This window comes from Xenopus tropicalis, chromosome 2 (genome assembly GCF_000004195.4).
Source record: "Xenopus tropicalis strain Nigerian chromosome 2, UCB_Xtro_10.0, whole genome shotgun sequence".
Taxonomy (NCBI): Eukaryota; Metazoa; Chordata; class Amphibia; order Anura; family Pipidae; genus Xenopus; species Xenopus tropicalis.
The window spans coordinates 136,866-160,975 of record NC_030678.2 but is presented as its reverse complement, the minus strand read 5'-3'; the positions used below and the strand labels follow the sequence as shown (position 1 = coordinate 160,975).

The window sequence follows — 24,110 nt, the reverse complement described above, 5'->3', positions numbered from 1 at the left end:
GTGATGGGTACGGCCCGGTGCGGGTAAGTGATGGGTACGGCCCGGTGCGGGTAAGTGATGGGTACGGCCCGGTGCGGGTAAGTGATGGGTACGGCCCGGTGCGGGTAAGTGATGGGTACGGCCCCGGTGCGGGTAAGTGATGGGTACGGCCCGGTGCGGGTAAGTGATTGGTACGGCCCCGGTGCGGGTAAGTGATGGGTACGGCCCCGGTGCGGGTAAGTGATGGGTACGGCCCCGGTGCGGGTAAGTGATTGGTACGGCCCCGGTGCGGGTAAGTGATGGGTACGGCCCCGGTGCGGGTAAGTGATTGGTACGGCCCCGGTGCGGGTAAGTGATGGGTTACGGCCCCGGTGCGGGTAAGTGATGGGTACGGCCCCGGTGCGGGTAAGTGATGGGTACGGCCCCGGTGCGGGTAAGTGATGGGTACGGCCCCGGTGCGGGTAAGTGATGGGTACGGCCCCGGTGCGGGTAAGTGATGGGTACGGCCCCGGTGCGGGTAAGTGATGGGTACGGCCCCGGTGCGGGTAAGTGATGGGTAAGGCCCCGGTGCGGGTAAGTGATTGGTACGGCCCCGGTGCGGGTAAGTGATGGGTAAGGCCCCGGTGCGGGTAAGTGATTGGTACGGCCCCGGTGCGGGTAAGTGATGGGTACGGCCCCGGTGCGGGTAAGTGATGGGTACGGCCCCGGTGCGGGTAAGTGATGGGTACGGCCCCGGTGCGGGTAAGTGATGGGTACGGCCCCGGTGCGGGTAAGTGATGGGTACGGCCCTGGTGCGGGTAAGTGATGGGTAAGGCCCCGGTGCGGGTAAGTGATTGGTACGGCCCCGGTGCGGGTAAGTGATGGGTACGGCCCCGGTGCGGGTAAGTGATGGGTACGGCCCTGGTGCGGGTAAGTGATGGGTAAGGCCCCGGTGCGGGTAAGTGATTGGTACGGCCCCGGTGCGGGTAAGTGATGGGTACGGCCCCGGTGCGGGTAAGTGATGGGTACGGCCCCGGTGCGGGTAAGTGATGGGTACGGCCCGGTGCGGGTAAGTGATGGGTACGGCCCGGTGCGGGTAAGTGATGGGTACGGCCCGGTGCGGGTAAGTGATTGGTACGGCCCCGGTGCGGGTAAGTGATGGGTACGGCCCCGGTGCGGGTAAGTGATGGGTACGGCCCCGGTGCGGGTAAGTGATTGGTACGGCCCCGGTGCGGGTAAGTGATGGGTACGGCCCCGGTGCGGGTAAGTGATTGGTACGGCCCCGGTGCGGGTAAGTGATGGGTACGGCCCCGGTGCGGGTAAGTGATGGGTACGGCCCCGGTGCGGGTAAGTGATGGGTACGGCCCCGGTGCGGGTAAGTGATGGGTACGGCCCCGGTGCGGGTAAGTGATGGGTACGGCCCCGGTGCGGGTAAGTGATGGGTACGGCCCCGGTGCGGGTAAGTGATGGGTACGGCCCCGGTGCGGGTAAGTGATGGGTACGGCCCCGGTGCGGGTAAGTGATGGGTAAGGCCCCGGTGCGGGTAAGTGATGGGTACGGCCCTGGTGCGGGTAAGTGATGGGTAAGGCCCCGGTGCGGGTAAGTGATTGGTACGGCCCCGGTGCGGGTAAGTGATGGGTACGGCCCCGGTGCGGGTAAGTGATGGGTACGGCCCCGGTGCGGGTAAGTGATGGGTACGGCCCCGGTGCGGGTAAGTGATGGGTAAGGCCCCGGTGCGGGTTAGGGTTAGGGTTAGTGTACATCACATGGGGTAGAAGGGGCCACAGCAGTTGGTGGATGCCCCAAGATTCAGTTCATTCACAGGAACCAATGACGCGGAAGGATAAGGATGGTGAGAATCACATGACTTGTGTCCAATGGAATTCCGTGTTGGAACCGTGTGTGATGCCCCTCACTGGCGGCTCCTTCATACACCAGCCCCCCTGGGGCAACTCCTCACACAGACACAGAGCCAGGGCAGGAACCTGAGGGGAGAGACAGTCACATGGCAATAGGGGGGCAACTGATTGGGCAAATGTTATGTGCAGACTCACTACTTGCCCCTGAGTGTGTAAATAGAGGCAATTGGGTAAATTCGAGTCCTAGGGGCAGATTTATCAGGAGCACTAACCCCCCCCCAGAGGGCAATTCTGCCGCTTCCTATTCGCCCGTATGGGACTTGGGAAATATAAATACGTCAATAAAATACAGAGCAGCCTTTGGGGGCAGAAACAAGCTCTTTGTGCCCCTAGGGGTATTGTACAAGGCTGGGGGTTATAGTTACCTTCTCTTCTGTGGGACCCCCCTCACGCGCAGTAGGGACCCCCAGTACCATCCGGGCCACAGGGGCCACACTCGCTCTGTGGGTCACAATCAGAGTCCCGCCCCCTGTTTGGGAGAAAGTCACTCAGTGAGGGGCAAAGAGGCAGGGTGTGGGTGGGGCTAATAATTAGTAGGAGGGGTCAGGGAAGTGGGAGGGGCCACACTCGCTCTGTGGGTCACAATCAGAGTCCCGCCCCCTGTTTGGGAGAAAGTCACTCAGTGAGGGGCAAAGAGGCAGGGTGTGGGTGGGGCTAATAATTAGTAGGAGGGGTCAGGGAAGTGGGAGGGGCCACACTCGCTCTGTGGGTCACAATCAGAGTCCCGCCCCCTGTTTGGGACAAAGTCACACAGTGAGGGGCAAAGAGGCAGGGTGTGGGTGGGGGCTAATAATTAGTAGGAGGGGTCAGGGAAGTGGGAGGGGCCACACTCGCTCTGTGGGTCACAATCAGAGTCCCGCCCCCTGTTTGGGACAAAGTCACACAGTGAGGGGCAAAGAGGCAGGGTGTGGGTGGGGCTAATAATTAGTAGGAGGGGTCAGAGAAGTGGGAGGGGCCACACTGGCTCTGTGGGTCACAATCAGAGTCCCGCCCCCTGTTTGGGAGAAAGTCACACAGTGAGGGGCAAAGAGGCAGGGTGTGGGTGGGGCTAATAATTAGTGGGAGGGGTCAGAGAAGTGGGAGGGGCCACACTCGCTCTGTTGGTCACAATCAGAGTCCCGCCCCCTGTTTGGGAGAAAGTCACACAGTGAGGGGCAAAGAGGCAGGGTGTGGGTGGGGCTAATAATTAGTGGGAGGGGTCAGGGAAGTGGGAGGGGCCAATTGGCACACATGGTGAGACAGAACCTTTCTTTTTGTTGATACTTTGCAGGACACCTTCCCTGTGGTTCTGATGGGCCGGGCCGCTGGTTCTAGAAGAGATGAAATGATTGTTAGCTCTGTTGCCATTGCTGTGCCCGAGGGAGCACATTAGGGTTGGCACCTTTTACATTGGCAGATATAGTGACTCCACCCTCCACATCAGTCTCCACCCACTGATATGATAACCACGCCCCTAGCAATTATTATTCCCTCCCCTAAATGTCATCATCCTGCCCCCTGGCACCTCCCACTCTGCCCCTATTATGCCATAGAGGTGCCAGCCCTACTGATATGGGGGATGAGGGGCATTGGGTGCCCCCAGAAGCCCTTTATCCAGCCCCCAGGTACCCCCGGCCCGGCTTACATGTGACTGATCTCCACTCTGTATCCATTCTGTTCCAGCTCCTCCAGGGACAGGAACTGGGGCAACTGGCTTTCCCCATGCCCCTCCCACTTGTACAGCCTCCAATCCACACAGATCTTGACTTGGCCAACCAAGCGCATCTCTGGGGCAACAACAAATAAACAGTCACTAGGGGGCAGTGAATGCAAGTTACAGGCTGAGCCAATCACAGCAGGTTAAACCTCGGGGCGACTGGAGGAGACACCCACACACAGGATTGGATTGGTCATTGTGGCCCACTGCTATGGTAGCTCCGCCCATAATGAGATCAGCCCCTCCCTGTAAGTGTCACTACAGGTACATTGTGTTTCTAGGTGAGTGTGAGTATGTGTGTGAGTGTGTCCCTGGCAGTGAGTGTGAGTCCCTGGCAGTGAGTGTGAGTGTAAGTGAGTGCTTACAGGGGAGTGGCACTGCTATAGAGGCCCCAGGAGACACATATAATTACCCAGAGATTTGGGCTATATACCCCTGCCCCCCCCCAGTTGCCCCTGCCCCCCAGCCAGTACCTGTAAGGATATGATGGGCAGTCTGAATGCAGCTCAGGGCGGGGGAGGAAAGGACTCGATCCAACCGGATGGTAAGATCCAAAAGGGCCTGACCTGAAAGGGAACCAATATCCAGTGTTGGCTCTTCCATAGGGTACATGGGGCAACAGCTACATATGGGAGGGGCAGTAATGCCACATATCCCTGTAACTGCCCCCATTCTGAGAAGTGACCCCATAAGCCCCAAGCCTTAACCCTACCCATAAGCCCCAGGCCTTTACCCTACCCATAAGCCCCAAGCCTTTACCCTACCCATAAGCCCCAAGCCTTTACCCTACCCATAAGCCCCAAGCCTTTACCCTACCCATAAGCCCCAAGCCTTTACCCTATCCATAAGCCCCAAGCCTTTACCCTACCCATAAGCCCCAAGCCTTTACCCTACCCATAAGCCCCAAGCCCTTTACCCTACCCATAAGCCCCAAGCCTTTACCCTACCCATAAGCCCCAAGCCTTTACCCTATCCATAAGCCCCAAGCCTTTACCCTACCCATAAGCCCCAAGCCTTTACCCTACCCATAAGCCCCAAGCCTTTACCCTACCCATAAGCCCCAAGCCTTTACCCTACCCATAAGCCCCAAGCCTCAGACCTATCCCTACCCATAAGCCCCAAGCCTCAGACCTAACCCTACCCATAAGCCCCAAGCCTAAGACCTATCCCTACCCATAAGCCCCAAGCCTCAGCCTAACCCTACCCATAAGCCCCAAGCCTCAGACCTATCCCTACCCATAAGCCCCAAGCCTCAGACCTAACCCTACCCATAAGCCCCAAGCCTAAGACCTATCCCTACCCATAAGCCCCAAGCCTCAGCCTAACCCTACCCATAAGCCCCAAGCCTCAGACCTAACCCTACCCATAAGCCCCAAGCCTCAGACCTAACCCTACCCATAAGCCCCAAGCCTCAGACCTATCCCTACCCATAAGCCCCAAGCCTCAGACCTATCCCTACCCATAAGCCCCAAGCCTCAGACCTAACCTACCCATAAGCCCCAAGCCTCAGACCTAACCCTACCCATAAGCCCAAGCCTCAGACCTATCCCTACCCATAAGCCCCAAGCCTCAGACCTAACCCTACCCATAAGCCCCAAGCCTAAGACTATCCCTACCCATAAGCCCCAAGCCTCAGACCTAACCCTACCCATAAGCCCCAAGCCTCAGACCTAACCCTACCATAAGCCCCAAGCCTCAGACCTAACCCTACCCATAAGCCCCAAGCCTCAGACCTAACCCTACCCATAAGCCCCAAGCCTAAGACCTATACCTACCCATAAGCCCCAAGCCTCAGACCTAACCCTACCAATAAGCCCCAAGCCTCAGACCTATCCCTACCCATAAGCCCCAAGCCTCAGACCCTACCCATAAGCCCCAAGCCTTTACCCTACCCATAAGCCCCAAGCCTTTACCCTACCCATAAGCCCCAAGCCTCAGACCTATCCCTACCCATAAGCCCCAAGCCTCAGACCTATCCCTACCCATAAGCCCCAAGCCTCAGACCCTACCCATAAGCACCAAGCCTCAGACCTATCCCTACCCATAAGCCCCAAGCCTCAGACCCTACCCATAAGCCCCAAGCCTTTACCCTACCCATAAGCCCCAAGCCTTTACCCTATCCATAAGCCCCAAGCCTTTACCCTACCCATAAGCCCCAAGCCTTTACCTTACCCATAAGCCCCAAGCCTTTACCCTACCCATAAGCCCCAAGCCTCAGACCCTACCCATAAGCCCCAAGCCTTTACCCTACCCATAAGCCCCAAGCCTTTACCCTACCCATAAGCCCCAAGCCTCAGACCTATCCCTACCCATAAGCCCCAAGCCTCAGACCTATCCCTACCCATAAGCCCCAAGCCTCAGACCTAACTGTTGGGGTTGGGCCAGCAGAGGAAGAGGATATTTAATTCTCTCTTCACCTTCATCCTGGCACAGTCTGGTCTCAGGGGCATTACCCCCGATCCTGTTCCTATTTGGGGCACAGAACTGCCCTTGTACCAAGCGCCAACACCCCCTGCCCCTGAGGCTGGGCATCTCCTTATTCTCCCAATGTTCTTACCCATAAGGCTGGCCTGGAATATCCCACACGATGACAAGGGGGGGTCAAGGTCAAATTCTGCTGCCTGTGCCCTTTGGGGCAGATGAGCTGGAAGGTTCAAGTCAGACCTGGAATATGCCCCTAAGATAAGGAAGAGAAGATGAAGAGAATAATGGGGTGGGGCCTATGCGACAAGGTAGGACTGTAGGGGGCACAGAGTCGGGCCCCCCTATCTGCCCTGTATGTTTGTAGCACACACGTGTGCATGAGATTATACAGGGGTAGGCTGGGGAGGCATGCTGGGAGTTGTAGTTCTACAAGGGCAGGTCAGTAATATTATCTTTCTAAGACCGTAGGGGCCCAGGGAAAATGCCCCACATGCCCCCCACCCTCAAATCACTTCCTTATAACAAGGGCAGGTAAGAACCTGGAAAGAACAAACCAACTGCCCCCTACTCTTACCCCCCATAATGATCTACTCCCCAGTTCCACATTGGGACACTCACCGGAGGAAACACTCACCGGGGGGAAACTCACCTGGGGGGAACACTCACCCGAGGGGACACTCACCTGGGGGGACACTCACCTGGGGGGACACTCACCCCGGGTGACACTCACCCGAGGGGACACTTACCCTCTGGCCCTGCGCTCGCCCAGCCAATGCCAAACACATCTCCCACGCTCTCTCCGTGACTCACTATGAAAAGGCTGCGAGCCCGCCCCTGCGGATCCAGATACACAATAGTCACATGATACTGTTAGTAAATAGCAATAAGCTCTACCTGTATTCCCAGAATCCCACCCCCCAGGGGGCGTTACCTGTGTCTCAGCCGACTCCTCCCTGTGGGGGCCCTCCTGCTGGGCCCTGCTGGGACTGAACTTGTAGCTTCTGTAGAGAGACAATGGGGACAAGTGACAGGGGCCCTACAGAGCCCCCATTGCTCCTGTGCAGGCAGGGATTCTGGGTAATATGGAGGGGAGGGGCACAAAGTCTTATTTCTCCCATGGTGCTATGTGTCCCACATTGGCCCCCATTTCCTCTTAAAGTGCCTGTGAGAGAGTGTGAGTGAGTGTGTGAGTGAGTGTGTGTGTGTGTGTGAGTGTGTGAGTGTGAGTGAGTGTGTGGCTGTGAGTGTGAGTTAGTGTCTATGAGTGAGAGTGTGCATTTGAGAGTGTGTGTCTGTGAGTGAGTGTGTGTTTGAGAGTGAGTGTGTGCCTGTAAGTAAATGCGATTGAGTATTTGAGTGAGTGTGTGAGTGTGTGTTTGAGAGTGAGTGTGTGTCTGTGAGTGAGTGTGATTGAGTATTTGAGCGAGAGAATGAGAATGAGTGTGTGAGTGAGAATGAGTGTGTCTGAGTGTGAGTGAGTGTATGCCTGTGAGTGTGAGTCTATGAGTGGGAGAGTGTGTAAGTGTGTCTGTGAGTGAGTGTCTATGAGTGAGTGAGTGAGTGTGATGTAGTATGAGTGAGTGTGTGTCTGTGAGTGAGTGTGATTGAGTATGAGTGAGTGTGTGTCTGTGAGTGAGTGTGATTGAGTATGAGTGAGTGTGTGTCTGTGAGTGTGATGTAGTATGAGTGAGTGTGTGTGAGTATGATGTAGTATGAGTGAGTGTTTGTCTGTGAGTGAGTGTGATTGAGTATCAGTTAGTGTGTGTCTGTGAGTGAGTGTGATTGAGTATGAGTGAGTGTGTGTCTGTGAGTGAGTGTGATGTAGTATGAGTGAGTGTGTGTCTGTGAGTGAGTGTGATGTAGTATGAGTGAGTGTGTGTCTGTGAGTGAGTGTGATGTAGTATGAGTGAGTGTGTGTCTGTGAGTGAGTGAGTGAGTGAGTGTGATTGAGTATGAGTGAGTGTGATTGAGTATGAGTGAGTGTGTGTCTGTGAGTGTGATGTAGTATGAGTGAGTGTGTGTGAGTATGATGTAGTATGAGTGAGTGTGTGTGAGTATGATGTAGTATGAGTGAGTGTTTGTCTGTGAGTGAGTGTGATTGAGTATCAGTTAGTGTGTGTCTGTGAGTGAGTGTGATTGAGTATGAGTGAGTGTGTGTCTGTGAGTGAGTGTGATTGAGTATGAGTGAGTGTGTGTCTGTGAGTGAGTGTGATGTAGTATGAGTGAGTGTGTGTCTGTGAGTGAGTGTGATGTAGTATGAGTGAGTGTGTGTCTGTGAGTGAGTGTGATTGAGTATGAGTGAGTGTGTGCCTGTGAGTGTGATTGAGTATGAGTGAGTGTGATTGAGTATGAGTGTGTATGTCTGTGAGTGAGTGTTATTGAGTATGAGTGTGTATGTCTGTGAGTGAGTGTGATTGAGTATGAGTGAGTGTCTGTGAGTGAGTGTGATTGAGTATGAGTGTGTATGTCTGTGAGTGAGTGTGATTGAGTATGAGTGAGTGTGTGTCTGTGAGTGAGTGAGTGTGATTGAGTATGAGTGAGTGTGTGTCTGTGAGTGAGTGAGTGTGATTGAGTATGAGTGAGTGTGTGTCTGTGAGTGAGTGAGTGTGATTGAGTATGAGTGAGTGTGTCTGTGAGTGAGTGTGATTGAGTATGAGAGAGAGTGAGTGTGTAAGTGTGTCTGAGAGTGAGTGTAAGTGAGTGCCTATGAGTGAGTGTGTGTCTGTGAGTGAGTGCCCATAGAAAGGAAATTAGATTGTAAGCTCCCTTGTCTCCCCGATAACCCCACTTGGTGCCCCTGGTACCGGTGCTGGGTCCAAGTCTGAGTCTCGGGCACATTCTCCAGGTAATTCTCCGGTACCAGCCCATGACAGCCGGTTCGGTTGGACACGGCCATTACCCATCCCTCTGGCGCCCCCGACACTCGGGTCCGATCGACGAACACAATATCCCCCTCCGTGAGTGTCAGCTCATCGGGATTCTGTGGTTCAAATGGGAAGAGAGTGCGCAGGGTCTGGGGGGGACACAAGAGAGGCCGTATTGTCCCCATGTCCCAGCATGCCCTGGGGCTGATACCCCATATTAGGGAATGAGCCCCAGGGTATCCTGTTGCCAGGGTGATGGAAATACTCTAGTCATGGGCGGGGCCAGGGGTTACTGAACTATTTTTTTTTCTTTTTTCATGGGAAACAGAGACGGTTCCCCCCAAACCTATTGAGCCCCCCGACTCCCCCACCCACGGCGCAGTTCCAACAGGGGGCAGCAAAATGCATTTGGGCCCAGTGCCCTTTCCTGACTTTCCTTTTTTTTTGGAGAGTTACACCTACTTCCTGGCACTGCTGGGGGGCAACAGTGTGCAGAAGAGCTCACAATCTGTAATTCCCTGTAATTGCCTAGGAATTGCCCCAAATCCTGACTCCTGCCCTCCAATGCCCCCACCCCTTCTGAACTTACCCCTTGCCCCTCCCCCTGCCCCAAATACCTGATAGTAAGCAAATCGCATGTCTCTGGAGAAAAGGACCGCCTCCCACTCACAGCTCTGGGCGGGGCTGATGGACTTGGCCAAGTGCTCTAGTGTCCCCTGGTGGTGGGGCGAGAACTTGTGAGCGAGAGTGAGGTGCAGCTGCTTGGAGAGCGGTCTCACCGGACAGTCTGAAGTAGAAAGAGCGTCAGCTGAGTGGGATCAGAGAATAATCCCTATTGGCTGCTGGGAATAATTTAACTATTGACATTCTGCGCTGAAACCACTAATAACCGTACCCTTCCCACCCCCCCTCCCTCCCCCACAACGGAATTCATTGACTCCCCGGAGTGATAACCAATAGCACAGGGGAATGTATTTCCTGCGACTCACATGTCTCTACTTCCTGTCTGGCAGGGAATTAGCCACTCAGTATCACTTTATGGCAGGAAATCCATGACTTTGTTGTATTGACTCTCAGAGCAGAAGATAAAAGCCCCCAGAGGGGGTAACATTGTTCTACCAATAAATGGGTCCCTCAGGCCCCAGTGGTACCAGGAAGGGCAAGATGTGCCCCCAAAGGCCTTACCTGCCCCCTTTGCCACCTCCTCAGAGAAGCTGCCCATGAAGCTGCGGATGATGGAGGCCTGGGCCTCGCTGATAAAGAAGCCAATGAAGGAGCTGGAGGAATAGAGGGAGAGGGTGATGGAGCGAGGGAAGGAGCCGCGGGTTTCTTCTCCGGCCGCTCTGAGCGCCCAATGTAGAGTCTCCACCTTCCGATCCTCACACTGCGCAGGGGAGGGACAAGATGGCGGAACGTCAGTCCTCAGCGTTTCCTCACGGAAACCAACCCCCACAGATACTGCAGATCCCCCTCCTCGTAGCCAATTACTGAGCCGACTGTAACTGCAGATCCCCCTCACCGTAGCCAATTACTGAGCCGACTGTAACTGCAGATCCCCCTCCCCGTAGCCAATTACTGAGCCGACTGTAACTGCAGATCCCCCTCCCCGTAGCCAATTACTGAGCCGACTGTAACTGCAGATCCCCCTCCCCGTAGCCAATTACTGAGCCGACTGTAACTGCAGATCCCCCTCCCCGTAGCCAATTACTGAGCCGACTGTAACTGCAGATCCCCCTCCCCGTAGCCAATTACTCAGCCGACTGTAAGTGCAGATCCCCCTCCCGTAGCCAATTACTGAGCCGACTGTAAGTGCAGATCCCCCTCCCGTAGCCAATTACTGAGACGACTGTAACTGCAGATCCTCCTCCTCGTAGCCAATTAATGAGCCAACTGTAACTGCGGATCCCCCTCCCCGTAGCCAATTACTGAGCCGACTGTAACTGCAGATCCCCCTCCCCGTAGCCAATTACTCAGCCGACTGTAACTGCAGATCCCCCTCCCTGTAGCCAATTACTGAGCCGACTGTAAGTGCGGATCCCCCTCCCCGTAGCCAATTACTGAGCTGACTGCAACTGCAGATCCCCCTCCCGTAGCCAATTACTCAGCCGACTGTAACTGCAGATCCCCCTCCCGTAGCCAATTACTAAGCCGACTGTAGCTGCAGATCCCCCTCCCCGTAGCCAATTACTGAGCTGACTGTAACTGCAGATCCCTCTCCCTGTAGCCAATTACTGAGCCGACTGTAACTGCAGATCCCCCTCCCCGTAGCCAATTACTGAGCCAACTGTAACTGCAGATCCCCCTCCCGTAGCCAATTACTGAGCCGACTGTAAGTGCAGATCCCCCTCCCGTAGCCAATTACTGAGACGACTGTAACTGCAGATCCCCCTCCCTGTAGCCAATTACTGAGCCGACTGTAAGTGCAGATCCCCCTCCCCGTAGCCAATTACTGAGCCAACTGTAACTGCAGATCCCCCTCCCGTAGCCAATTACTAAGCCGACTGTAGCTGCAGATCCCCCTCCCCGTAGCCAATTACTGAGCTGACTGCAACTGCAGATCCCCCTCCCGTAGCCAATTACTGAGCCGACTGTAACTGCAGATCGCCCTCCCGTAGCCAATTACTGAGCCGACTGTAACTGCAGATCCCCCTCCCTGTAGCCAATTACTCAGCCAACTGTAACTGCAGATCCCCCTCCCCGTAGCCAATTACTCAGCCGACTGTAACTGCAGATCCCCCTCCCCGTAGCCAATTACTCAGCCAACTGTAACTGCAGATCCCCTCCCCGTAGCCAATTACTCAGCCGACTGTAACTGCAGATCCCCCTCCCCCGTAGCCCAATTACTGAGCTGACTGTAACTGCAGATCCCCCTCCCGTAGCCAATTACTGAGCCGACTGTAACTGCGGATCCCCCTCCCGTAAGCCAATTACTCAGCCGACTGTAACTGCAGATCCTCCTCCCCGTAGCCAATTACTCCAGCCGACTGTAAAGTAGCCAATTACTCAGGCCGACTGTAACTGGCAGATCCCTCTCCCCGTAGCCAATTACTGAGCCGACTGTAACTGCAGATCCCCCCTCCCGTAGCCAATTACTCAGCCGACTGTAATTGCAGATCCCCCTCCCCATAGCCAATTACTCGGCCGACTGTGAATGCAGATCCCCCTCCCCGTAGCCAATTACTCAGCCAACTGTAACTGCAGATCACCCTCCCTGTAGCCAATTACTCAGCCAACTGTAACTGCAGATCCCCCTCCCTGTAGCCAATTACTCAGCCACTGTAACTGCAGATCACCCTCCCCGTAGCCAATTACTGAGCCGACTGTAACTGCAGATCCCCCTCCCGTAGCCAATTACTGAGCCGACTGTAACATCAGATCCCCCTCCCCGTAGCCAATTACTCAGCCAACTGTAATTGCAGATCCCCCTCCCCGTAGCCAATTACTCAGCCGACTGTAAAGTAGCCAATAACTCGGCCGACTGTAACTGCAGATCCCTCTCCCCATAGCCAATTACTCAGCCGACTGTAACTGCAGATCCCCCTCCCTGTAGCCAATTACTCAGCCGACTGTAACTGCAGATCCCCCTCCCCGTAGCCAATTACTCAGCCGACTGTAACTGCAGATCCCCCTCCCCGTAGCCAATTACTCAGCCGACTGTAACTGCAGATCCCCCTCCCCGTAGCCACTAACTCAGCCGACTGTAACTGCGGATCCCCCTTCCCGTAGCCAATTACTCAGCCGACTGTAACTGCAGATCCCTCTCCCCATAGCCAATACTCAGCCGACTGTAACTGCGGATCCCCCTCCCCGTAGCCAATTACTCAGCCGACTGTAACTGCAGATCCCCCTCCCCGTAGCCACTAACTCAGCCGACTGTAACTGCGGATCCCCCTTCCCGTAGCCAATTACTCAGCCGACTGTAACTGCAGATCCCTCTCCCCATAGCCAATAACTCAGCCGACTGTAACTGCGGATCCCCCTCCCCGTAGCCAATTACTCAGCCGACTGTAACTGCAGATCCCCCTCCCCGTAGCCAATTACTCAGCCGACTGTAAAGTAGCCAAATTCTCGGCCGACTGTAACTGCAGATCCCTCTCCCCGTAGCCAATTACTTAGCCGACTGTAACTGCAGATCCTCCTCCCTGTAGCCAATTACTCAGCCGACTGTAACAGGAGATCCCCCTCCCCGTAGCCAATTACTGAGCGGACTGTAACTGCAGATCCCCCTCCCCGTAGCCAATTACTCAGCCGACTGTAACTGCAGATCCCCCTCCCCGTAGCCACTAACTCAGCCGACTGTTACTGCGGATCCCCCTTCCCATAGCCAATTACTCAGCCGACTGTAACTGCAGATCCCTTTCCCCGTAGCCAATAACTCAGTCGACTGTAACTGCGGATCCTCCTCCCCATAGCCAATTGCTGAGCCGACTGTAACTGTGGATCCCCCTTCCCGTAGCCAATAACTAAGCCGACTGTAACTGCAGATCCCCCTACCCGTAGCCAATTACTCAGCCGACTGTAAAGTAGCCAATTACTCGGCCGACTATAACTGCAGATCCCCCTCCCCGTAGCCAATTACTCAGCCGACTGTAAAGTAGCCAATTACTCAGCCGACTGTAACTGCAGATCCCTCTCCCCGTAGCCAATTACTCAGCCGACTGTAACTGCAGATCCCTCTCCCCGTAGCCAATTACTCAGCCGACTGTAACTGCGGATCCCTCTCCCCGTAGCCAATTACTCAGCCGACTGTAACTGCAGATCCCTCTCCCCGTAGCCAATTACTCAGCCAATTGTAACTGCAGATCCCCCTCCCCGTAGCCAATTACTCAGCCGACTGTAACTGCAGATCCCCCTCCCCGTAGCCAATTACTCAGCCGACTGTAACTGCAGATCCCCCTTCGCGTAGCCAATTACTGAGCCGACTGTATCTTCAGATCCCCCTCCCCGTAGCCAATTACTCGGCCGACTGTAACTGCAGATCCCCATCTCCGTAGCCAATGACTAAGCCGACTGTAACTGCGGATCCCCCTCCCCGTAGCCAATTACTAAGCCGACTGTAACTGCAGATCCCCCTCCCCGTAGCCAATTACTCAGCCGACTGTAACTGCAGATCCCCCTCCCCGTAGCCACTAACTCAGCCGACTGTAACTGTGGATCCCCCTTCCCGTAGCCAATTACTCAGCCAACTGTAACTGCAGATCCCCCTCCCCGTAGCCAATAATTCAGCCGACTGTAACTGCGGATCCCCCTTCCCGTAGCCAATTACTCAACCGACTGTAACTGCAGATCCCCCTCCCCGTAGCCAATTTCTGAGCCGACTGTAACTGCAGATCCCCCTCCCGTAGCCAATTACTCAGCCGACTGTAACTGCGGATCCCCCTCCCCGTAGCCAATTACTCAGCCGACTGTAAATGCAGATTCCCCTCCCTGTAGTTAATTACTCAGCCGACTGTAACTGCGGATCCCCCTCCCCGTAGCCAATTACTCAGCCGACTGTAACTGCAGATTCCCCTCCCCGTAGTTAATTACTCAGCCGACTGTAACTGCAGATCCCCCTCCCCGTAGCCACTAACCCAGCCGACTGTAACTGCGGATCCCCCTTCCCGTAGCCAATTACTCAGCCGACTGTAACTGCAGATCCCCCTCCCCGTATCCAATAATTCAGCCGACTGTAACTGTGGATCCCCCTTCCCGTAGCCAATTACTCAACCGACTGTAACTGCAGATCCCCCGCCCCGTAGCCAATTACTCAGCCGACTGTAACTGCAGATCCCCCTCCCGTAGCCAATAACTCAGCCGTCCATAACTGCAGATCCCCCTCCCGTAGCCAATAACTCAGCCGACTGTAACTGCAGATCACCCTACCCATAGCCAATTACTCAGCCGACTGTAACTGCAGATCCCCCTCCCCGTAGCCAATTACTCAGCCGACTGTAACTGCAGATCCCCCTTCCCGTAGCCAATTACTCAACCGACTCTAACTGCAGATCCCCCTCCCCGTAGCCAATTACTCAGCCGACTGTAAAGTAGCCAATTACTCAGCCGACTGTAACTGCAGATCCCTCTCCCCGTAGCCAATTACTCAGCCGACTGTAACTGCGGATTCCCCTCCTGTAGTCGATTACACAGCCGACTGTAACTGCAGATCCCCCTCCCTGTAGCTGATTACTCAGCCGACTGTAACTGCAGATCCCCCTCCCTGTAGCCAATTACTCAACCGACTGTAACTGCAGATCCCCCTCCCCGTAGCCAATTACTCAGCCGACTGTAAAGTAGCCAATTACTCAGCCGACTGTAACTGCAGATCCCTCTCCCCGTAGCCAATTACACAGCCGACTGTAACTGCAGATCGCCCTCCCTGTAGCTGATTACTCAGCCGACTGTAACTGCAGATCCCCCTCCCTGTAGCCAATTACTCAACCGACTGTAACTGCAGATCCCCCTCCCCGTAGCCAATTACTCAGCCGACTGTAAAGTAGCCAATTACTCAGCCGACTGTAACTGCAGATCCCCCTCCCTGTAGCCAATTACTCAACCGACTGTAACTGCAGATCCCCCTCCCCGTAGCCAATTACTCAGCCGACTGTAAAGTAGCCAATTACTCAGCCGACTGTAACTTCAGATCTCCCTCCCCGTAGCTGATTACTCAGCCGACTGTAACTGCAGATCCCCCTCCCTGTAGCCAATTACTCAACCGACTGTAACTGCAGATCCCCCTCCCCGTAGCCAATTACTCAGCCGACTGTAAAGTAGCCAATTACTCAGCCGACTGTAACTGCAGATCCCTCTCCCCGTAGCCAATTACTCAGCCGACTGTAACTGCGGATTCCCCTCCTGTAGTCGATTACACAGCCGACTGTAACTGCAGATCCCCCTCCCTGTAGCTGATTTCTCAGCCGACTGTAACTGCAGATCCCCCTCCCTGTAGCCAATTACTCAACCGACTGTAACTGCAGATCCCCCTCCCTGTAGCCAATTACTCAACCGACTGTAACTGCAGATCCCCCTCCCTGTAGCCAATTACTCAGCCGACTGTAAAGTAGCCAATTACTCAACCAACTGTAACTGCAGATCCCCCTCCCCGTAGCCAATTACTCAGCCGACTGTAAAGTAGCCAATTACTCAGCCGACTGTAACTGCAGATCCCTCTCCCCGTAGCCAATTACTCAGCCGACTGTTACTGCAGATCTCCCTCCCCGTAGCTGATTACTCAGCCGACTGTAACTGCAGATCCAACACAGGTTGGGCCCAGAAATCAGCAGTTTGTACCCCAAAGCCCCTCACTGCCCCCCCCCAGACTGTTCTTACCGTGAAGAACTCACAGAGCGTTATATGAGGGAAGCAGGAATGAGCCCTGTTCCTCCCACACAGCCGCAAACTCTCAGCCCAGAAGTTGGACAGAGTCACGGCCAGGGGCCCCGTGGGCACAAGGTAGAGAACGTATTCCTGGGGAATGGGGTCGTCCAGCGATGGGTCTTTGTCATGTGACTTCAACCTAAGGGGAAATGGGCACAGACAGACCATGTGACCACAGATGGTTACCATGATGTGTTACAATTACTGAAGGGCAAATAAGCCCAAATCCACACTCCAAAGTCAGACCTAGATATTTACGCCAGTAGCCCAGAGGAGCCCATAGCCCAGTGGAGCCAATAGCCGAGAGAAGTCAGTAGCTCAGAGAAGTCAGTAGCCTAGAGATTCCAGTAGCCCAGAGGAGCCAGTAGCCTAGAGATGCCAGTACCCCAGAGGAGCCCATAGCCCAGTAGAGCCAGTAGCCCAGAGGAGCCAGTAGCCTAGAGATGCCAGTAGCCCAGGGGAGCCCGTAGCCCAGTGGAGCCAGTAGCCCAGAGGAGCCAGTAGACCAGAGGAGCCAGTAGCCTAGAGATGCCAGTAGCCCAGAGGAGCCAGTAGCCTAAAGATGCCAGTAGCCTAGAGATGCCAGTAGACCAGAGGAGCCAGTAGCCTAGAGATGCCAGTAGCCCAGAGGAGCCAGTAGCCTAAAGATGCCAGTAGCCTAGAGATGCTAGTAGCCCAGAGGAGCCCATAGCCTAGAGATGCCAGTAGCCCAGAGGAGCCCATAGCCTAGAGATGCCAGTAGCCCAGAGGAGCCCGTAGCCTAGAGATGCCAGTAGCCCAGAGGAGCCCGTAGCCTAGAGATGCCAGTAGCCCAGAGGAGCCCGTAGCCTAGAGATGCCAGTAGCCCAGAGGAGCCCATAGCCTAGAGATGCTAGTAGCCCAGAGGAGCCCATAGCCTAGAGATGCCAGTAGCCCAGAGGAGCCCGTAGCCTAGAGATGCCAGTAGCCCAGAGGAGAAGAGCAGAAGTAAATCCTATAAAGGATCACTGGTCACTTACCACTTGGCTGCCAGTTCCACAGAGGTCCGTCCCGTAGCTGCCAGAGCTTTCTGCCTGTGGATCCCAACACAAAGTGTAAGACTGCAGTAGATACATTGGTACCCTAATTCATTTCCTAGTTTTATTCCAATGTACTTTAATCACATTGGCATTCTCTCCAGATAAACTCCCATAACTCCATGGGCTTTTCATGGTCTGACTTTGACATTTATGCCTCCCCTCTAGAAAATTCCTCCATAGGCTTCTCATGGTCTGAATCTGACCTTATCCCTCCCCTCTAGAAGATTCCTCCATAGGCTTCTCATGGTCTGAATCTGACCTTATCCTTCCCCTCTAGAATATTCCTCCTTAGGCTTCTCATGGTCTGATTCTGACCTTATCCCTCCCCTCTAGAATATTCCTCCTGAGGCTTCTCATGGTCTGAACCTGACCTTATCCCTCCCCTCTAAAAATATTCCTCTTTAGGCTTCTCATGGTCTGAATCTGACCTTATCCCTCCCCTCTAGAATATTCCTCCTGAGGCTTCTCATGGTCTGAATCTGACCTTATCCCTCCCCTCTAGAAGATTCCTCCATAGGCTTCTCGTGGTCTGAATCTGACCTTATCCCTCCCCTCTAGAAGATTCCTCCATAGGCTTCTCATGGTCTGAATCTGACCTTATTCCTCCCCTCTAGACAATTCTTTCATAGGCTTCTCATGGTCTAACTTTGACCTTATCCCTCCCCTCTAGAAGATTCCTCCATAGGCTTCTCATGGTCTGAATCTGACCTTATCCCTCCCCTCTAGAATATTCCTCCTTAGGCTTCTCATGGTCTGATTCTGACCTTATCCCTCCCCTCTAGAATATTCCTCCTTAGGCTTCTCATGGTCTGAATCTGACCTTATCCCTCCCCTCTAGAATACTTATCCATAGGCTTCTCATGGTCTGAATCTGATCTTATCCCTCCCCTCTAGAAGATTCCTCCATAGGCTTCTCGTGGTCTGAATCTGACCTTATCCCTCCCCTCTAGAAGATTCCTCCATAGGCTTCTTTTGGTCTGAATCTGACCTTATTCCTCCCCTCTAGACAATTCTTTCATAGTCTTCTCATGGTCTAACTTTGACCTTACCCCTCCCCTCTAGAAGATTCCTCTATAGGCTTCTCATGGTCTGAATCTGACCTTATCCCTCCCCTCTAGAAGATTCCTCCATAGGCTTTTCATGGTCTAAATCTGACCTTATCCCTCCCCTCTAGAAGATTACTCCATAGGCTTCTCATGGTCTGAATCTGATTATATCCCTCCCCTTTAGAAGACTCCTCCATAGGCTTCTCATGGTCTAAATCTGACCTTATCCCTCCCCTCTAGAAGATTCCTCCATAGGCTTCTCATGGTCGGAATCTGATTATATCCCTCCCCTCTAGAAGATTCCTCCATAGGCTTCTCATGGTCTGAATCTGACCTTATCCCTCCCCTCTAGAAGATTCCTCCATAGGCTTCTCATGGTCTGAATCTGACCTTATCCCTCCCCTCTAGAAGATTCCTCCATAGGCTTCTCGTGGTCTAAATCTGACCTTATCCCTCCCCTCTAGAAGATTCCTCCATAGGCTTCTCATGGTCTGAATCTGATTATATCCCTCCCCTCTAGAAGATTCCTCCATAGGCTTCTCATGGTCTGAATCTGACCTTATTCATCCCCCCTAGAAGATTCCTCCATAGGCTTCTCATGGTCTGAATCTAACCTTATCCCTCCCCTTTAGAAGATTCCTCCATAGGCTTCTCATGGTCTGAATCTGACCTTATCCCTCCCCTCTAGAAGATTCCTCCATAGGCTTCTCATGGTCTGAATCTGATTATATCCCTCCCCTTTAGAAGATTCCTCCATTGGCTTTTCATGGTCTGAATCTGACCTTATCCCTCCCCTCTAGAAGATTCCTCCATAGGCTTCTCATGGTCTGAATCTGACCTTATCCCTGCCCTCTAGAAGATTCCTCCATAAGCTTCTCATGGTCTGAACCTGACCTTATCCCTCCCCTCTAGAAGATTCCTCCATAGGCTTCTCATGGTCTGAATCTGACCTTATCCCTCCCCTCTAGAAGATTCCTCCATAGGCTTCTCATGGTCTGAATCTGACCTTATTCCTCCCCCCTAGAAGATTCCTCCATAGGCTTCTCATGGTCTGAATCTAACCTTATCCCTCCCCTTTAGAAGATTCCTCCATAGGCTTCTCATGGTCTGAATCTGACCTTATTCCTCCCCCCTAGAAGATTCCTCCATAGGCTTCTCATGGTCTGAATCTAACCTTATCCCTCCCCTTTAGAAGATTCCTCCATAGGCTTCTCATGGTCTGAATCTAACTTTATCCCTCCCCTCTAGAAGATTACTCCATAGGCTTCTCATGGTCTGAATCTGATTATATCCCTCCCCTTTAGAAGATTCCTCCATAGGCTTTTCATGGTCTGAATCTGACCTTATCCCTCCCCTCTAGAAGATTCCTCCATAGGTTTCTCATGGTCTGAATCTGATTATATCCCTCCCCTCTAGAAGATTCCTCCATAGGCTTCTCATGGTCTGAATCTGACCTTATCCCTCCCCTCTAGAAGATTCCTCCATAGGCTTCTCATGGTCTGAATCTGACCTTATTCCTCCCCTCTAGAAGATTCCTCCATAGGCTTCTCATGGTCTGAATCTAACCTTATCCCTCCCCTTTAGAAGATTCCTCCATAGGCTTCTCATGGTCTAAATCTGACCTTATTCCTCCCCTCTAGAAGATTCCTTCATAGGCTTCTCATGGTCTGAATCTAACCTTATCCCTCCCCTTTAGAAGATTCATCCATAGGCTTCTCATGGTCTGAATCTGACCTTATCCCTCCCCTCTAGAAGATTCCTCCATAGGCTTCTTGTGGTATAAATCTGACCTTATCCCTCCCCTCTAGAAGATTCCTCCATAGGCTTCTCATGGTCTGAATCTGATTATATCCCTCCCCTTTAGAAGATTCCTCCATAGGCTTCTCATGGTCTAAATCTGATTATATCCCTCCCCTCTAGAACATTCCTCCATAGGCTTCTCGTGGTCTGAATCTGTCCTTATCCCTCCCCTCTAGAAGATTCCTCCATAGATATCTCATGGTCTGAATCTGATTATATCCCTCCCCTCTAGAAGATTCCTCCATAGGCTTCTCGTGGTCTGAATCTGACCTTATCCCTACCCTCTAGAAGATTCCTCCATAGGCTTCTCATGGTCTGAATCTGACCTTATCCCTCCCCTCTAGAAGATTCCTCCATAGGCTTCTCATGGTCTAAATCTGATTATATCCCTACCCTCTAGAACATTCCTCCATAGGCTTCTCGTGGTCTGAATCTGTCCTTATCCCTCCCCTCTAGAAGATTCCTCCATAGGCTTCTCGTGGTCTGAATCTGACCTTATCCGTACCCTCTAGAAGATTCCTCCATAGGCTTCTCATGGTCTGAATCTGATTACATCCCTCCCATCTAGAAGATTCCTCCATAGGCTTCTCATGGTCTAAATCTGATTATATCCCTCCCCTCTAGAAGATTCCTCCATAGGCTTCTCATGGTCTGAATCTGATTATATCCCTCCCCTTTAGAATATTACGCCATGGGCTTCTCATAGTCTCAATCTGACCTTGTCCCTCAACTCTAGAGACTTTCTCCACAGGCTTCTCATGGTCTGAATGTATCTCTAATCCTCCACCTAGAGAATTCCTCTATAGATCTCTTATGGTCTTAGCCCTCCTCTCTAGATAAAGCCCAGTACTTTGTATCAAATTCCCCCATATGTCTCTCATGGATAAAAATCTGATTTTGTATTTTTGTAAAATGAGGGTTTTTAAAATAAATAAATATATTTCAATTATTTTATTTATTTCCAGTTATTACATTTGTGTGAAACGAAGACTAGAACATTCCTTATTGGTTACTTTTCGGTCAGATGACAGGTCTTTGAGAAAGTGAAAGAGAAGAAGCCCCCAGGCCGGGCAGCAGATGCCCATAAGTACTATGAGTCTTGGGGCAAAGAAATAAGACCAATGTGTAAATGCAGGGAAATCTGCACCATGTTTTGCACCATAGTGATGGCTTTATGGGGGAGACTGGGCTTTGCATTATTGGGTTACAGAACCCCCCGATTTACCCAAACCCTCAGATCCCTTTATAATGGAAGCTCTGCCTACACCCACCCATCTCTCAGTGCTAGCGAGCAATGGGCTGGGATTTGCCCCCGTTGCTGCCCCAGAGACCCCCCCCTCCCCAAGGACAGGCTGAGTACTCACACTTGATGCTCTGGGAAGCCCATGGAGAGCAGGGGATCCAGTAGAGAGGAGCTGCCCGACACTCTATGAGAGATCTTGGCATAGTGAGGAGAGACAGCACGATGAGCCATGTTGTTGCCTGACACTGACATCCTGTGTGAGACCGTCGCTCTAACCAGAGAGGAAATAGCATCGTGCAAGCTCTCGGGTTTGGCACAGAGAGAGGGAGGCAACACCTTGTGAGTGCAAGAGATTTCTCACTATCACAAGAGACCCATCAGCCAAGGTTCCCGGGGAGGAGGAGACCATGTGACAGAGAGAGAGCAGGGTGGGACTCGAGCCCCTACATGTGCCCAGTGTGGGACCACCGTGTGCCGTCTCCCTGGTGTTTGTTTGGGGGGGTCTCCTTGGTGTTAGTTTGGGGGGGTCTCCTTGGTGTTGGTTTGGGGGGTCTCCTTGGGGTTAGTTTGGGGGGCTTTCCTTGGTGTTGGTTTGGGGGGGTCTCCTTGGTGTTGGTTTGGGGGATCACCTTGGTGTTGGTTTGGGGGGTCTCCTTGGTGTTAGTTTGGGGGGTCTCCTTGGTGTTGGTTCGGGGGGGTCTCCTTGGTGTTGGTTTGGGGGGGGTCTCCTTGGTGTTGGTTTGGGGGGTCTCCTTGGTGTTGGTTCGGGGGGGTATCACTTCTATAATCAGAAACCTGTGTGTTTCCTGCAGGAAATGGGTTCTAGATAACGGGGGGCCATAAGGGGTGCGCTTGTGTTTGGGTCCCACTGTGCCCCGGTGTCTCAGTAGCCTGGGGGGGGGTCACTATAGTGGGGCTCATTCCATATGGGAGACCCCCTCCAACAGTGCCAGTTCTTTCTCCCTCCTGAGCTTTTCCCATATGTAACTGTTATGTCTTGTGTTTGTTTCTGTAAGTGACCCACCCAACTAGATTGTTAGCTCTGTGGGACAGGGACTTCCTTTCTCCTGGTTACCAAGTCTTTGATGGTCTCCCCGGGGGTATAATCTCAATTCCCCACCCAGTCACATGTTCCATCCCACCAGGTCTCACAATTATTTGTACCATTAACCCTGTCGCTCCCGGTGTGCCAGTCCAGCTCTGAGCATTATACGAGCAGAGGGGGGGGGGGCAATAGTGACATTATTCATTGGCTGGTATCGGTTCTGTGGGACCAGAGGAGCATATGGATCCCCAGTCAGCAGCAGCACAATTCTGCACTGTGAGTGGATCCGGCTGTGGGCGCCGGGTGAGCGGATCCGGCTGTGGGCGCCGGGTGAGCGGATCCGGCTGTGGGCGCCGGGTGAGCGGATCCGGCTGTGGGCGCCGGGTGAGCGGATCCGGCTGTGGGCGCCGGGTGAGCGGATCCGGCTGTGGGCGCCGGGTGAGCGGATCCACCTGTGGGCGCCGGGTGAGCGGATCCGGCTGTGGGCGCCGGGTGAGCGGATCCGGCTGTGGGCGCCGGGTGAGCGGATCCACCTGTGGACGCCGGGTGAGCGGATCCACCTGTGGACGCCGGGTGAGCGGATCCACCTGTGGACGCCGGGTGAGCGGATCCACCTGTGGGCGCCGGGTGAGCGGATCCGGCTGTGGGCGCCGGGTGAGCGGATCCGGCTGTGGACGCCGGGTGAGCGGATCCAGCTGTGGGCGCTGGGTCTCTAATAAGGTTCTTTACCCCTTTCCGTAATTTTGCCAATTCTGAGATGTTTAAATGTAATTTTGGGGGCAGGCGGTTGCTAAGGGAGGGGCCTATCTACTCCATAGAAACCCTCAGACCACAATTTGATTGATGGAAGAATCCAAATAAAATAGTTCTGAACGTGTCTTGGCCCATAAAGAGGAGGTTACGAGGTGCCGGAGCGACTGCTACTCACCCTCAGGCCCGGGTGGCCCTTTCAGCCCAAACTGCCTCCCCATATACCCTGTTACAATACAGCATTAAACTGCCCCACTTGCCAGTTATAGGGGGCAATTATGGGTATCAGCACAACCCTGTATGGAGTTATAGGGGGGAGCACCCTTGGGTTAGCTGCAGAAACATGGGTTGCCATGGCAACGGGTGCAGCTCACAATATAACTCCTTTAACCCTTTATTGTCTGCCCCCCCTCCTGATGATGTCACTTCCGGTTTGCAGCAGCAGCAGCACTTCCTGTTCCATGGCGGCCAGCAGGTCGAGTCGGGTAAAAATGTGGGTCACCCCTGCCCTGTAGGTGCCGCTCAGAACATTAACCCAATGGGTGCCCACAGAGAATTTTTCGGGGGGGGGGGGGGCAAAACTGTAACACAAATGTTGGATACAGACTGTACCCAGAGACCCATGGGGCGCATTCACTATTGCCCTGGGGGTCCCCATAGGCCCCACTGTATCATGTGACTGGATCAGCTCTGGCCCAATCAGGCGCAGGTATGGATCACATGGTGTACAGACTGACTGTACCCAGCACTCAAGATAAGATTTTCTCTGTGACACCCCCAGCCTAGTTCAAGGGGAAGTTCACCTTTAAGATAACTTTTAGTATGTTATAGAGAGGCAACTTTTCAATTGGTCCTCGTTTTTTTTTTTTTTATATCTAGTTTTTTAATTATTCACCCTCAGCCCCGCAGGATTTTCAAACCTGCCCCTGGATTCCAATCAATCTACCCTTC

At 53.4% G+C, this 24,110-nt stretch overlaps 1 protein-coding gene across 1 annotated transcript; it reads right to left on the bottom strand.

Moving 5' to 3' along the window:
- Positions 1-2,762: 2,762 nt before the first annotated feature.
- On the bottom strand, positions 2,763-24,017 carry ubash3a (ubiquitin associated and SH3 domain containing A). Its single transcript, XM_031896386.1, has 13 exons — positions 21,486-24,017; positions 17,216-17,269; positions 16,170-16,356; positions 10,047-10,245; positions 9,479-9,648; positions 8,802-9,010; positions 6,929-6,998; positions 6,744-6,831; positions 6,131-6,250; positions 4,047-4,139; positions 3,502-3,643; positions 3,123-3,187; positions 2,763-3,002 (listed from the first exon to the last, which is right to left on the bottom strand). The coding sequence occupies exons 1-13, from the start codon at positions 21,614-21,616 to the stop codon at positions 2,926-2,928; spliced, it is 1,605 nt and encodes a 534-aa protein (XP_031752246.1). The 5' UTR covers positions 21,617-24,017; the 3' UTR covers positions 2,763-2,925.
- Between the last annotated feature and the right edge of the window lie 93 nt (positions 24,018-24,110).